Genomic DNA, 14,767 nt, shown 5'->3' with positions numbered 1-14,767 from the left:
TGTATTTGTCTACCATTCTTCATCATCTAACAACTCTTTTTTATTATTTTTAAATAATATAGACAAAAATTAAATATTGACTATTTTCTTCTTGAATTAATTAAAAAAACAATGAATTTAACTTTTTATTTTTATTGTAAAAAACTTATTTGACCCTAATTACACAAAATTGAATGAGTCCGTTATAATAAAAAGGAAAAAAATTAGTGAAACCCATTTATTTTTTATATGAGTGAGTTAAAAAAATTGTTTGAAGTAAAAGAAAAAAAATATTATTTTTCAAAAATTATTAAATGGTAATAATATTTACATTTTAAAATATATTTTCAAAGATCATCGAATGTGTTAAAATCTCATCATTTAATATTTTCTTGTTTTTATATATTAATAAAAAATCAACTAAAAAATGTATAATAAACATACAAATTCACACTGAAATTAAAAAAAAAGATGCAAAGCAACGTTGAGAATTGACGTTTCGGAAATTCGGATCCCAAAGGGACCCGCCGGTCGCAGCTAAGAGAAGATCCCTCCTAACTCTCAACGCCGGTCGCTTTCCGTTTCATTCGCGTGATCTAATCTCTGCATTTTCCGATTCATTTTGCACTTTTTTTTGTCTTCTTCTGTTATCCTCTTCCATTGTTGAATTATTCGTGAACGTGGTACATTACTATTTGCATCTCGCTGCGCATTTTCACCAAATGGCTTCATCTGATTCTTCTCACTTCTTGAACAACTTTAAGATTCCCGATTACATTCTTGTATCTGAGTCCAAGGTTGATGATGCTGGTGATCGTGATCCTCAGTGTCCGGTGTTGGTTTTTGTTAACTCCAAGAGTGGTGGTCAGCTTGGAGGGGACCTCTTGAAAACGTACCGTGCTGTTCTTAATGAAAAACAGGTATATATATATTTATATATTTATATATAATTGTTAATCTTATCAATGTGGAGCGTGTTTTTCATTTTTGTGATATCTTATATGAAGTTGTTGTGATTATGACACTCGCAATGTGATTTTCAGGTCTTTGATTTGGGGGAACAGTCTCCTGATAAGGCGCTGATATCAATCTATGCTAATTTGGAAAGCCTCAAGCTTCGGGGTGATCAATTTGCTGCAAAGATTATGAAGAGGTTGAAGTTGATTGTGAGTTCTCATCATAATATTTCATGGCTTGATGTTTCCATGTTTTTTTATTTTTTATTTTATTTTAATATATTTGGTAAAAGGGAGCGAGCCAGAGCAGTGGTAAAACTGTTCTTTCATGACCGAAAGATATGGACTCATGGGTTCGAATCCAGGAAACAGCTTCTTTGCAATTATGCAAAGGTAAGGCTGCGTACAAGGATTACCTCCATCCCACACTCGCTAGTCGAGTTTAACGGGAGTGGTTTTTTTTATTTTAATATATTTGGTAAGCAATTTTATATGGTTATGTTCTTATATTGAATCCAATCATGTTCAATTCATGTAATCAGGCTCTTGCAAATGCAATTAGCCGAGCTTTATAGCATCACACTGTCTTTTATGTTTTTTATATTGAGCTTCTGATTTGTACCTTGCCTTTAGGTTGCAGGGGGTGATGGAACAGCAGGGTGGCTGCTTGGAGTTGTTTGTGATCTCAGATTATCTCATCCTCCACCGATAGCCACGGTTCCCTTGGGCACAGGGAATAATCTACCTTTTGCGTTTGGCTGGGTAGGAAATTCAACTTATATTTTGGTGCTTTTAGTGAAACTTTATGTGTAAAACATTATACTTACTCTGCCAACTGTCTTGATAGTATCAGATCTATGGTTTTCACATGAAAAGCTTTAATTGTTAAATGTTTGACTGGATTCACTTTATGAGGAAGCATTGTACTATGCTAGTTTATTTGCATGTTTACCATTTACTAGGTATCAAATAGCTATCTTTTTTTCTTTCTTTTTTCTAACGTGTGTATATGAAGATTTTCTGCTAAAAGTTGAGAAAGTTTACTTTTCAGTAGTAGCTATATGAGTGTGATGATAAAGAATTTATCAGAAAAGTAAAAAAGAAAATATTGATGAAGCATATAATTTTTGCTGCTTTACAGGGGAAGAGGAACCCGGGGACAGATCAACGCTCAGTTGAGGCATTTTTAGACCAAGTCATGAAAGCTAAGGAAATGAAAATAGACAAGTAATTAGTTTTAAGCCTATCTTTAATTTTATAATTACGATTATTTTCTTTTTCTTCTACCTAGATGGGTTACATTTAGTCTATGATGTCGTTTCCTTGCTACATTTAGTCTTCTTCCTAGATGGCTTACAAAGTACTTCTGGACCTCTGGTGTCCTATAGTTGAATGAAATAAATCTATAAGTGAGGAGGTTATGATTGCAGTCCTGATTTGTTTTTCGGAGGTGGGGGGCTAAATGAGATTGCACTTGGGAATGGGATAGCCGCATTACCAGTTACTGTAAACGTGTTGATATTTTGTTAACACCACTTTAATCTGGTTTTCTTTTATGGTGTGTTCAGGTACATTTTTTGTTATTTTGTGTGTGGAGCATTTTTGGTGGGTTCACTAGTTTACTGGTTGTACCTTTTTCTTGGGGTTACAAAGGTGGTCTAAAGACCTGGTGTGGGGAAAGGGATGGTAGCCTAAAGGGTGTGTTTGGTACAGGAGAAATTTTTTGGTGACCGGGAATCATGATTAATGGGAATTCAGTAGAAATTGAGTTTACTTGGAATCTTACGAAAGATGTGTTTGGTTCCCAAAATATTACCGGGAATACTGGGTAAAAATTACTGATTCCATATTTGGTTTAGAACGAAATATGACTTGGAATATGAGGTTATTTTACAAAAATAACCCCAAACTATTTTTACTTTTGTAATTGATAGATTGGGTCTAGATTTTTATGTGTATTGGGGTATTTTTGTCTCAAAATTTATTGTTGTGCTTTCCCTTTACTTGGTATTCTGATTGGTATTCCGAATTACCATATTATTTTTGGTAATCTGAATAGTGACTTTTCTTTATAAATCAAATTACCGGTAATCCTTGGATATCCGGGAATCGTAATTTATTCCTTCTACCAAACGTGGTAATTACATTTACCAAAGAAGGATTACCGGTAATCCTCTCCAAAAACTTGAACCAAACACCCCCAAAGTGTGAGCAAAGCAGCTTGCGCAGGGTTTGATCCCAGTATATAGCAGCCCTCAAAGGGACTTGGCGCCACTTGAGCTACAGCTCTTGTGCCACTGCTAGTACTTTGTTTATTGTTTGAACTTTGTTGTTTTGATTTTACCCCTTATATACTTCCCCGGTCCAGTCCTTAATGCCCCTTGATCCAAAGCAAATATATTAAAGTATAAAAGCTGCTTGTTCACATCTGTATTCAGTTTCTGCATATATTTCTTCTATAAAATGCTGTTTGCTGATAATTATTGTTTGTTTTTCTAACCCTTCAGCTGGCACATTCTCATGAGGATGCGAGCTCCAAAAGACGGTCCCTGTGATCCAATTCCACCACTTGAGCTACCTCATTCTTTGCATGCCTTCCATCGTGTATCTGAAGGAGATGAACTTAATATGGTAAGAGATTATATCATTTGCTATTTTGCAATCTTATATTACATCCAGTTCACGAAAATATCTTCAATACTCTCTTAGTATTGAAGATTCAGTACATCATTTACTAAATTTGGAAAAAAGTTATACAATTGATTTTACCCATTTTACCCACCATTTTATGGTTAGTGTCACATATATCCAACTTTTTTCTTTTTTAGTAAAGAAGTACTTGCTCCTGTAGCACCAACTATTTGAATCTGGCTCACGGAGTAACTTTAGGAACTTAAAGGAAAAAAGACCTCTTCTTTTTCGTTTTTTGTTTTGTTACAAACTTTAATTTGATAATGCCATGTGAATCGCTAGAAACATGTGAAGTGTATGGCTAACCCAATAACGAAGCCAAAATAAATGATCTTTTAGCCCCTCTAAGTTAAAAAAACGAGAACTTGTTCAGAAATACTGTAATGAAAGGAACATAGGAGTTTGTCGCTAGGTATTTGACCAAATAGGATCGTCCAACTCTTTTTTGATTACAAACTCTTACAAACTATACTATGTACTAGGGGTAGTACATTCCAGCACATAGTGTACTACCCCTAGTACATAGTGTAGTTTGTAAAATAAAAGTTTATAATGTCTTAGAACGGAATGGAGAAAAGCTATAAGTATGGTGGAGGGTTAGACCCGCTGTTATTCCTATGTTCCAGATGGTCCCTTTTTAGTCATTTTTTCCTTCATTTCCCCCACTTCTTCTTGTCCCTTTCTTTTTTACTTTTATTTATTTATATATACATATATTGTTATTTTATTTTATCTTATTTTATATTTTTATTTTATTTGTTTATTTTTATTTATTTATTTATTTTTTGCTTTTTTACTTTTTTACTTTTTTTTTATTTTTTTATTTTTTTTAACTTTTTTTTCAACCGTTTTGTATCTTTCATGTGGGTTCATCTACCACCGACCCCAATTAATTTGGGATAAAGGTGTTGTTGATGTTGATGATAAATATAATCCTCCCCTATTTTAAATATGAAATAGATTGCAGTATAGTTTGTCTTAAAGACAAGTGGGGGAAAGCTATGCCTATTGTGGAGGGGTAGATTCGTTGTTTCCTATCTTCCAAATGACTTTTTTAATCCCTTTTCTCGATATTTTATATATTTATTTCTTGTCTATTATTTATTTTACTTTTACCTTAATCTTTTCATGTTTTTTTGTTGGCATTTCTTTTCTTGCTTTTTACTTGGGTTCATTGACCGCCAACTCCAACTAATTTGGAATAAAGATAATATTGATATTGATTTTGATATCTTTAGTTTTCTATTATATTTTCAAATTTGACATAGGCACATAGGCCATAGCTATCAATCGGTTGTAAATATTTGTTTGAACCATCAAGGAATTGAGACTAATTGCTAGTGGGACACTGCAAACGAGGAGAACAAAATCTTCGGCATATTTTATCCACTTTTTTCACTTGATTTTAAATATTTTTGAGTTTATAATAATTAGAACTATAGGGCAAGTTGGAGCACTGATAAGGTTCCTCCTTGTAATGGATTCGAGTTTGGGAATCAGTCTCTTTGCAAAAATGCAAGAGTAAGGCTGCATCGACTCTCACCCCTACCCTCGCAAGTCGGAAGCCTTATGCACCGGAGTTTGTCACTTTTTTTTACAATAATTAGAACTGAGGGACGACGGCAGTTCTTTTCTATGATCTGTTTTATCTTAATTTTGAATTTTTAGAAGGTTGTCTTCGTTTCCACTCACCATACTTCCTCTTGTGGTTGTTTCTTTCTAACTGCTTACCAGGTAGGTTGCCACACTTTTCGTGGGGGATTTTGGAATTACTTCAGCATGGGTGAGTAAGAATTTATTCCTGGGTTCTTCTGTACCTGAACTTTATGTTGTGGAGTATATAAATCCATTTTCCACTTATGGAAGAATTAATTGATTTATTTGGCACTTTGTGACGTTTTTAAGTTTGGTCTGTTTCCAATCCTTTGATCTCCAATAAGTTAGGTAATATCAAATGATGACAATAGAAATAAATTTTAGCAATAAAAACTGCACATTTTATATGAAATGATGTAAACAATTTATGTTACAGAAGTCTTCCTATTGAATAAAATTCAATGATTACCAACATCATTACTTTTCTCTTTTTAACTTGATAACTTTTATCTTCTAAAATGTTTTAGATCTTAGATTATATCGGCTGAATTTTGTTTTACAGTTCACCCTATTTCAATCCTTGTTAAATATCTGTGACTGCTGACTGTAGGAATGGATGCTCAAGTGTCTTATGCATTTCATTCTGAACGAAAGTTGAATCCTGAAAAATTCAAAAACCAGTTGGTTAATCAGGTATGCAGTTGTTTCTTCAGAGTAATGCCTAAATAATGTGTAGTCGGTTGACAAGAGTGCTTGTTTGACTTTCTCACTTTTGATTGGAAAGCCGAGATAATTTTGGACAAGAGAGATGTATTCTCATCATCATCTTCTTCTTCTTCTTCTCATTCTCTTTTTTTTTTTTTTAATTTAAAAAGCTGATATTGTGGTCCTGATTTCGATCTACATATTAGAGTACTTATGCTAAGCTTGGATGCACACAAGGATGGTTTATGGCTTCTCTATTCCATCCTGCTTCTAGGTAAGTTCGTTAAGATCTGTCATTGATTGGACAAAGGACTTGCATGCTTTTCCTTTATAAGTTTGGGGTTACTTTTTACCCACCGCAAATTTCATTAATAGGTCTATATAAATTCATAAAAATCGACACATGTAACATGTTCTAGTGGAGTTGAATATTTTAAATCTACTTACTAATAGTTGACCTGGCTCCATATAACTGGTGCTCTGACTAAATATTAGGCTATCTTGATTTGATTTTAGTTTTTATGATTTTGGCTCATAGATCTTCAGTATGCTGATTTTTTCTCTATTGCTGGGTTTCTTTCTATCCAAGTATGGATTTGATAATTTATTAGTGGATTTCTTTAAGGCAATCAAATGAAATATGATTTATTGAAGTTATTTTCATAAATACCACATAATTCATCCATATGTCCAGTAGTGTTAATTGGGATTTATATTTGTATTAAAAAATGCTTTTATTCTTCTGTTTCTTTTCCTAGACTTATCCTCATATAGGTACCTTATAACTTCGATTTTAATCAGGTATAATGATTTTGTGCACAATCCTATGAGCCCACAAACAAGAATTGAAGAATAGTACGAGAGATAGAAAGAAAAAGAATGAATCTATTGCTGGTGAATGAAATCCGAACAGAAAAAGGAGGAATTCTCCTTCCAAGGGTTTCCCCTTTCTACAATTGAGCTACTGCTCAATTCCCTAAAGTTAATAATTATGAATGAATTACCCTTGTAAATACCTACTATAACCACCTATCACCCATCCAGCACATTATTATCTCTTCTAGAAACCTTTAAAGCTCAAGCACTACTAAGTGCAGCTTCGCCACCAAGAACCTACAATTGTTAATGAGTTATGCGGAAAAGATTATCAACATTTGGAAATTTCAAAAGCTGGAAAGATAGCAGTATTTATTTCTATCTCAAAAGCACTTAACATCGTTGTAGGTTCCTGAATTTCGTCCCCATATCAACTTCCCATGGATATAACATCATGCTGGAAGCAACACCAAATGATCTCCCAGGGTCAAATTGAGCTTACTTTTTTGATATTACTGAACTTTTTTCCAGACAGCCTCCTGACCTGTTCAAAGTTGGTACTTGGTTCGGGTTTTGGTAATGCTGGTCATAGTGGCCAGTGATCGGAATTAGGAAGCATTAGAAGTAGTCATTGTCACTACATCAGGCTAAGAGCATTCTCTGTATTCTTCAAAACGACTAACTTTATTCGGTTGTAGCCATTGAGATCATAAAAAAACCAAAAAACGAAACTTGATGATTTTTTTGTATAACGTTATCTGAGTCATGTTTAACTTGGTCCATAGACCAGAAAGGAGCATGGACAATGATGATGCATGTGGAAACATATTTTCTTTTAAATTCATAATAAGAGAGTTCTTTTAGATTTTTTTCCTTATTCTGTTTAATTGTGAAATTCAAATATATGATGGGTTGTAAACAGTGTTTGGTATAGGAGACTGAAAGTTCTAGCAATTTGACTGTTATGTTTTGTATGCTAGTTTAGATAGGCATGCATTTGTACTTACTTCATGTAAAATGCCAATTTATAATTCAACCTTAAAGTTTAAATTATTAGGTAAAGGCAACATTAATAGTTTTATATTATATTTTTCAAACACGTCCCCTTGCGCTAGAGTCTATTGGGCTTGAACAGTCCATGCATAGAGTCACCTACATATGCTAAGAAACTTCATAATATTTAATTATCATTTCTTGATCAGAGAGGCTCTAGTATCTTATAAAGAACCATTTCAACCAAAAAACTCTTGAGTTTTTAGGTAAAGACTGCATTAATAGTTTTACATTATATTTCTCTAGCACTACACAAAAGTTATTATGCTGTCATTTGTCTACTTAAGTAAATATAATTTGATTTTTTAATGCAGGAACATAGCACAACTTGCAAAAGTAAAAATCATGAAGAGACATGGTCAATGGCAAGACCTATACATACCTCCCAGGTAAACCATTTTATCTACTATCTATATCTTTAGCAAAACATACAAAAGCGAAGATAATAAAAAATTCAGGTTAATTGAAAAATCCCTGCTCTACTTCAACTTGCCAAAGATCAAAGTTTTTAAGTGACAATTATTTATTTCTTATAACCATTTCTCAGAACTACTTTGATTTTATCATTGTTGCTCTTGTTGATTATTGAATGATTGATGTCTCTCACATTGGCACCTTTGTGTATGGATGTTTTTTAAAAGGGCAATATAAGATATAAATCAACTTACTTTTTATTTCTTTGCTCTGCTGTCTGCTGTCGGTTGCCTTCTGCCTCTGTTTACTGCTTGAATAACGCCTACTATGACTCTTTCCATTTTATGTACAGCATCCGGTCAATTGTATGCCTTAACTTGCCCAGCTTTTCTGGTGGATTGAATCCATGGGGTACGCCGAACACGAAGAAGCAGCGTGATGTAAATTTCATTACTAATTCCGAAACTTTTTATTTTGCGAATTATTTTTTCCTGTAAGTTTTGGGGTTAAGTACTAGACCACAAGTAAATATCTAATACTTTATGAAAAATATTTTTCTTTTATTTTTAACCCTAGAAAACTAAGTAAGATTTCTTGATGGAATACAGAGAGATTTGACACCACCATATGTAGATGATGGCCTTCTGGAGGTTGTTGGTTTTAGAGATGCGTGGCATGGGCTTGTTTTGCTTGCTCCAAAGGGACATGGAACTCGTCTTGCTCAGGTATGCATGATATGATAAAATATTGAGTACACGTTTGCTTTTGTAGTTTTTTTATTCTTAGCCTGCAGCATTTTCCTTTATCTAAATCAAATTTTCCTTTCGAAATATTTCCCAAAAATTACTCGCATGAATTTATACAAAAGAAGTTAAATATACCATAGTAATTATTTGCCCTTTTCCATTGTTTTCTGCCCCTTTTATCTTGGCATTAGGCACACAGAATCCAGTTTGAGTTTCGCAAAGGTGCAGCTGATCATACATTCATGAGGATCGATGGGGAACCTTGGAAGCAACCTCTTCCAGTTGATGATGATACTGTTGTGGTAGAGATTTCTCACCTTGGCCAGGTTAACATGCTTGCCACTCTTAATTGCAAGTCAAAAAGTGTGTATGATCCGTCATCACCACACCGCCATGACGATGAGGAAGATGACAGTGATGAAGAAGACTCTATAGCAGAGGAATTTCGGAAGTTTGGTGCAGCAGATACATTTAGAATCCCAGATGAGGTCGATCTTTCTCATCTTAGTTAGGTCCTTCACTAGTAAGCCATTCTTTAATGTTATGCGGTTTACATTTCCTACACCAGTTAACCCCTTACAAATATTTGTTTTTGTTTCTACCAATATTACAACGGATTTGCTCAATTCTATCAGCGAACGGGATACTTGTATTGAGATACAATAATTGTTTCATCCTCAACAATTTTTTGCAGTTAAAATACATAAATTCCAAGTAACTCTTTCGACCTTTGCATTCTGCTTCATGTGTGCTAGAGTTGAAGCTTGAGTGTTAAGTTTGTTTGGGTAGATTGTAAAAGAATTGAGAGTAAAAGGTCAGCCATGCGTGAGGAGGATAGCAGCATATACATACACTTTCATGTAACCAAGTGATTAATCAGAGAAAATTTTAAAAATGGAATTTATATGTTAAAGGTATGAAGGTGTGTGAAAAATGATGTTGACTAGAATGAAATACAATCTCAGCACAGTCCTCATACTTCGCACAGGTTACCATCGTCATGTAATTGTACTGGAACAAATGTGAAAAAATTATATACACATCCAATGGCTACCTTGCAAGGTGTGAGGAGTCTGAGTGTTAATGATAGTTAAGTACCATTATAATTTACCAAATCGGTTACAGAAGTGCATCGTGAGCACTATCATGCGAATATTGGTGTTCAAAATTCAAATAAACCCTTTTGCATGTTCTAAAGTTGTAAAAACATGCTGATAGAGTCCATGCCAATGTGTTCGTATTTTTCAGTCAAGTTTTAATAGATAGAATCCAATAAAGTAGAAGGGAATAAGGCCTTATCAACGAATGAAAAAAGTATGCTTTGCATACCATAAAATGTATACTCTCTGTACACGATTATATCCTTTTCAAGGATGCACAATGCACACCTTTCCTCAGTCGTTACTCACTAAGCAAAAGGTAAACATCAACCGCAGAAAATGTCAGATGAACTGAAATATGAAGAATTTCAGTTACCATAATATATGCCTTCAGGCATGCATTTGAGAACTACAAAATACATCTTCAACTGTGTGAGGGAGGAAAAATACATGCAAGAAAATGTCACATAAGATTGTGCAGGACGGGTGAATTAATTGTGGTTGAACTGAAACAAGGATTTAGCTGGATCACCATGACAGAAGATATACTAAATACAGTATGAAAACCAAGATGATAAAAGTGCCCGACCCTGATTTTCAACAAAAAGCAAGTCAAGAATACAAAATCTTCACTGGGTGATCGTTTCAGAAGAACCCCCATAATTACAGGCCAGAAAATTGCAGTTGTTTCGTAATGGCCTCGTTAGCCTTTTGTGGTTCAGCCCTTTCTTCTCTTTTCTTCTTCTCTCTGAATCAAAATATTAATTCCAAGAATCAAAATCTTGCTGAGGAAAACAAGAAATTATAACTATAACTTCTACTAGACCAACAATTTAGGTTCAGGAATCCAAAGACTTTTGACTGCTGAAAAGATAAGGGTATCAAATGCAGGCTGCTGGAAACATTATTGAGCAGATGGGGTATCAGACTATTTAGTATAATATATTTTTACCGCAAAGATGAAATGTCAGCTTGATATTAATGTTCTCAGAAAATTACTAGAAAGTTTGTAATTTTATCTTTTCTGAAAAGGATATTTAGAATAGAATGCTGAATCTGTGTCTTAAAACTAAAGAACTTAGTAAATAGGCCATGCAAAACCACCTCAAATTTCAATCAGAAGTTAATACATTAATAAATTGCTTGGAAGTTTGTGATCTCATTTTTATAAGAAAGAACATTTAGAATAAAGCGTCAATCTTGAACTTAATGAGCTATTAGCAGATTTACAACTGCAGACTAAAGGTAGTGTATGGAAAAAAATATTCAATAAATTTTAGATTCATAGATTATACCATAGAAGGGAGAGAAACTTAATAGCATTGCAAGGTCTGATGTTTACCTGTCAACATATTCCTTTAGCAGCTCTTTAGCTTGAACCAACTTAGAGAGCAGATTACGATACACGTCCAGGTCACGATCCACACTTCTTTTGTTGACATTCAAAGCCGCACAAAGCTGTTGGATTCACAACAGAAGTTAATTGATTAATAATCCTACACACAGTTATTAAGCGGTAGAAAATAGATAGTTTTCTAATCTTGACATTCAAAGCTTCCTCCGCAATGCCATTGTCATATCATTTCCTATGCTCAACACTATTAGTTTTATCTGTGATTTTGGTGCCTATAATGTTAACACCATAAATTTTTATTCCAAAACAATGGAGTATTCTCCTTCAAAAGTCATAGAGTAATGCAATCATTTTAGTAAAAGCAAAATCGTGAAATCAATTTTCTATATAGATAAAGGAAAACAAAGGGAGTAATCCCGCCAATGAGGCCTGAACTTGGTGGAGGAGAGATCAGGATGCCAAGCCCATTTAATCACTTCAGCTAAACCAGGTTGTCGGCAAGAGGACATCTAAATAAGTTGGACTGTCTTGAATGTGTAGTTTTCTAGGACTGGTGTGAATGAGAACTAGACTAGGTAGTTTAAAGTTTAAACTTCAAAGTGTAAAAGCTATATATATATATATATATATAAAGAATTTGAATAGGTTCCAATCAATATATCATTATATCATGACGCCTTAAATGAATTGGGTAACCTTTTCCAATATTGTTGGTTCCATTGCATTTGCCAACTCAAGAAGACGAAAGAGGCCTATTGCAAAAAAACGACTATAACTGAAATCACCCTTTCCTCCTGCTCTTTCTGCAATATCCTTTAAAATCCCCTCAAGTTCTCCTTCTCTGGATGAAAACTCAACCAGGGAAGTTGGATTTTGAGCCCGAGCCCACTCTTCCAACTTCTGTGCATCTACTCTGCAGAGGGCAATATAAAAGATCAATTGATGTAAGATAAAGAATTCACAATTGCAATTTATTCAAATCTAGTGGATATAACAAAAAAGTCCACGGATAATCCTACTTGCATTTCTGCTAAAAGATTTCCTGAGATGCAACTAAGTATTCGACTTGTCTTTAGGAAAAATAATTTATTCTACGACAGATTAAAATTCATAATTTCTTTTTTTCATTTCAAAACAATCATCAAGGACATTAATGATGCGTGATAGTTAGTTAGCACTATACCTCCCAATTGCAATAAAATTCCAAATGTAAAAGAATCTATCACAATTAATTATTGAAGCAGGGAGTCATTTGATTGTACCATCTTCCTCTTCAAATAATATTTAAGAAACTAGTACAAGTATCAACTGGGTACTGGGTAGTAAAACAAACCAAATTTGTCACAAAATCATGTTGTAGGTAGAATCTACAATTTGCAGTTTATGCCTAAACGTGATTTTGGGTGCCAAAATCATGTTTAGAAATTCCGAAGTGTCCCTAAAGCACATGATTAGATTCTTGGTGAGCTGATTTAACACAGTCTCCAGGGCCTTACAGTCATTAGTTCTCAATCATTGAGTTGAAGTTTTGCAGTAGGAATTGCAAAGAAAAAGAACAAAATAAAAAAAGAAGGCAATAAAGAAAAAGTCAAATTACTCATTCTTCTAACCTGTATTTGTTTGGATCTTCATTCAATGCTTTAATATATGCTTGGAAGATGGCATCTCGGTCCTCATCACTAGGATAACCTTCCATGAGTTGCTCATATACAGTGACGAAGCCAAGAGCAAAAACTGGGTCATAACGGTATGAACTCTTGTACCTCATCAAATGTTGCTGAACAATCAGCTCCTGCAGCACCGTGTTATAGATACTAGGGATTGGTCGTTTATATGCCTTGAGAAAATTTAACTTTGTCTCAGAAACAGTTGGAGGGTCTGCAGATCAAGTATGTAGACAACCCATGACCAACTATTGATAACAAGGTTCATTTTCTGCTTTTATTTCTTTTGCCCTTTTGGCAGTGTGAATCTTGGAATGGTGAAGAAACCTAATGTGGAACTATTCACACCATTTGACACACAAGGTAACTTAAGCAAATTCCCAAGCACAAAGAAATAGATTCTCAAATAGTATGATCACGCCTCACGGATTCAGATGTCTAAAGGAGATGCTTCACTAACAGAATGAAGCCCTCAATATGTAGTTCTAAGAACATCTTCATTTTTAAAACCAAATCATATGCTGATTAGTGATTATATTAAAACCGCATTCAGTTTAGCAAGAAAGAGCTACAGAGAATTTCAGTACGATATTTACAATTTACACAAATTCCTCTGGAACACAAAAAGGTGGCATCAATCCAGAAAATTTTCCAGTCAAATAATATTTTGCCCATATTGTACATAAGGCCACAAGCAATTACATTCATTGAATACAGTGAAACTGTAAAAATAAGGTTAAAAATTTTGCAGTAGTTCATTTACTTAAATGTCTCAGTCACCAACAACACCAATGATATCAATTGCAATTATCCTCACAAAATAAATTCTCTTCAATAATCAAGTTGCAATACTAACTCTTACTAAAAGCCAACCCTTTGACACTAAATTCCAAAACCCATACACCAAATCTCAAAAAACGGAGACAAAAGTTCCATAATCATATACTTCCAATCAAAATATCAATTTTGAATTAAAAAAAAAAAAAAAAACTCAGTTCCAAAGCTATACAAAATATGAACGACTACCCAATTCATAGAAAACTGAAACGAGTTCAGAACTGCTAGAAAGTTGTTCCCTTTTTCCCCACATTTTCTCGAAAACCAAACAAACCTGTCACGGAAGAGGAGCACCGAACAACCATTTTGGAAGCTGAATTCGAAGCTCGAACTCCAACATAGTGGTACGAGAAACTCAGGGGGAAGCGAAAAGCATCTGAAGTGGAAGAGACGGTTAGTTTCCTCTGCGAAGATTGAGTGAGTGTCGATAAAGAGAAAAAGAAAGAAGAAGTAACAGTGGCCATTGGAAATTAGAGAGAGAGAGAGAGAGAGAGAGAGAGAGAGAGAGAGAGAGAGAGTAGTGGTGGCCGGAATCAGAAGTTTTCCGGCATAGCAGTGGGGATTGGGATTTTGGGAAGAGAAGAATATTCAGAGGCAGAAAAGTGTTTGCATCTGCAATAGTGTTTGTCTGTGTGGGAAAGTGAGGCTTTTGTGAATTACAGCAAAAACAAGCTTATCCATTGTGTTACATTGAAATTTTTGTGCATTTTTCCAAGGAGCCAATGGTATAATGACACATGGAAAATATGTTACTCGGACGTTAATTAACCGATAATAACGATGTTATGTTACAACGATTTCACGTGTTATAATTTATCATGAGCTTATTAGGTTAAAATTTTGTATTCATAAATTT

The 14,767-nt window shown here is 34.2% G+C and overlaps 2 protein-coding genes across 2 annotated transcripts; one reads left to right on the top strand and one right to left on the bottom strand.

Moving 5' to 3' along the window:
- The first annotated feature begins 701 nt into the window (after positions 1 to 701).
- LOC133283901 (diacylglycerol kinase 5-like) lies at positions 702 to 9,623 on the top strand. Its single transcript, XM_061480827.1, has 12 exons — positions 702 to 899; positions 1,023 to 1,145; positions 1,569 to 1,697; positions 2,077 to 2,162; positions 3,443 to 3,566; positions 5,361 to 5,409; positions 5,833 to 5,915; positions 6,134 to 6,201; positions 8,111 to 8,185; positions 8,563 to 8,650; positions 8,819 to 8,935; positions 9,148 to 9,623. Exons 1-12 carry the CDS (start codon positions 702 to 704, stop codon positions 9,466 to 9,468), a joined length of 1,461 nt encoding a protein of 486 aa, XP_061336811.1. The 3' UTR covers positions 9,469 to 9,623.
- Positions 9,624 to 10,399: 776 nt separating this feature from the next.
- Positions 10,400 to 14,551, bottom strand: LOC133283895 (protein THYLAKOID FORMATION1, chloroplastic-like). Its single transcript, XM_061480820.1, has 5 exons — positions 14,186 to 14,551; positions 13,021 to 13,288; positions 12,107 to 12,323; positions 11,399 to 11,514; positions 10,400 to 10,804 (listed from the first exon to the last, which is right to left on the bottom strand). Exons 1-5 carry the CDS (start codon positions 14,373 to 14,375, stop codon positions 10,720 to 10,722), a joined length of 876 nt encoding a protein of 291 aa, XP_061336804.1. The 5' UTR covers positions 14,376 to 14,551; the 3' UTR covers positions 10,400 to 10,719.
- Between the last annotated feature and the right edge of the window lie 216 nt (positions 14,552 to 14,767).

This window comes from Gastrolobium bilobum, unplaced genomic scaffold, assembly GCF_033153095.1.
Source record: "Gastrolobium bilobum isolate Gb01-03AN ecotype WA unplaced genomic scaffold, APGP_CSIRO_Gbil_v1 utg28738, whole genome shotgun sequence".
Lineage (NCBI taxonomy): Eukaryota > Viridiplantae > Streptophyta > Magnoliopsida > Fabales > Fabaceae > Gastrolobium > Gastrolobium bilobum.
Note: the sequence above shows the minus strand (reverse complement) of the source record. Positions and strands in the feature narration are given on the sequence as shown.

Coding starts and splice junctions, on each gene's coding strand:
- LOC133283895 (XM_061480820.1), bottom strand. CDS start 14,375: ATGGCCACTGTTACTTCTTCTTTCTTTTTCTCTTTATCGACACTCACT. Junction 11,515..12,106: donor AACCAACAATATTGGAAAAG/GTTACCCAATTC, acceptor TGAATCCAACAG/CTTTGTGCGGCTTTGAATGT. Junction 10,805..11,398: donor CTAAAGGAATATGTTGACAG/GTAAACATCAGA, acceptor ATTTTGATTCAG/AGAGAAGAAGAAAAGAGAAG.
- LOC133283901 (XM_061480827.1), top strand. CDS start 702: ATGGCTTCATCTGATTCTTCTCACTTCTTGAACAACTTTAAGATTCCC. Junction 6,202..8,110: donor CTATTCCATCCTGCTTCTAG/GTAAGTTCGTTA, acceptor TTTTTAATGCAG/GAACATAGCACAACTTGCAA. Junction 8,936..9,147: donor ATGGAACTCGTCTTGCTCAG/GTATGCATGATA, acceptor TCTTGGCATTAG/GCACACAGAATCCAGTTTGA.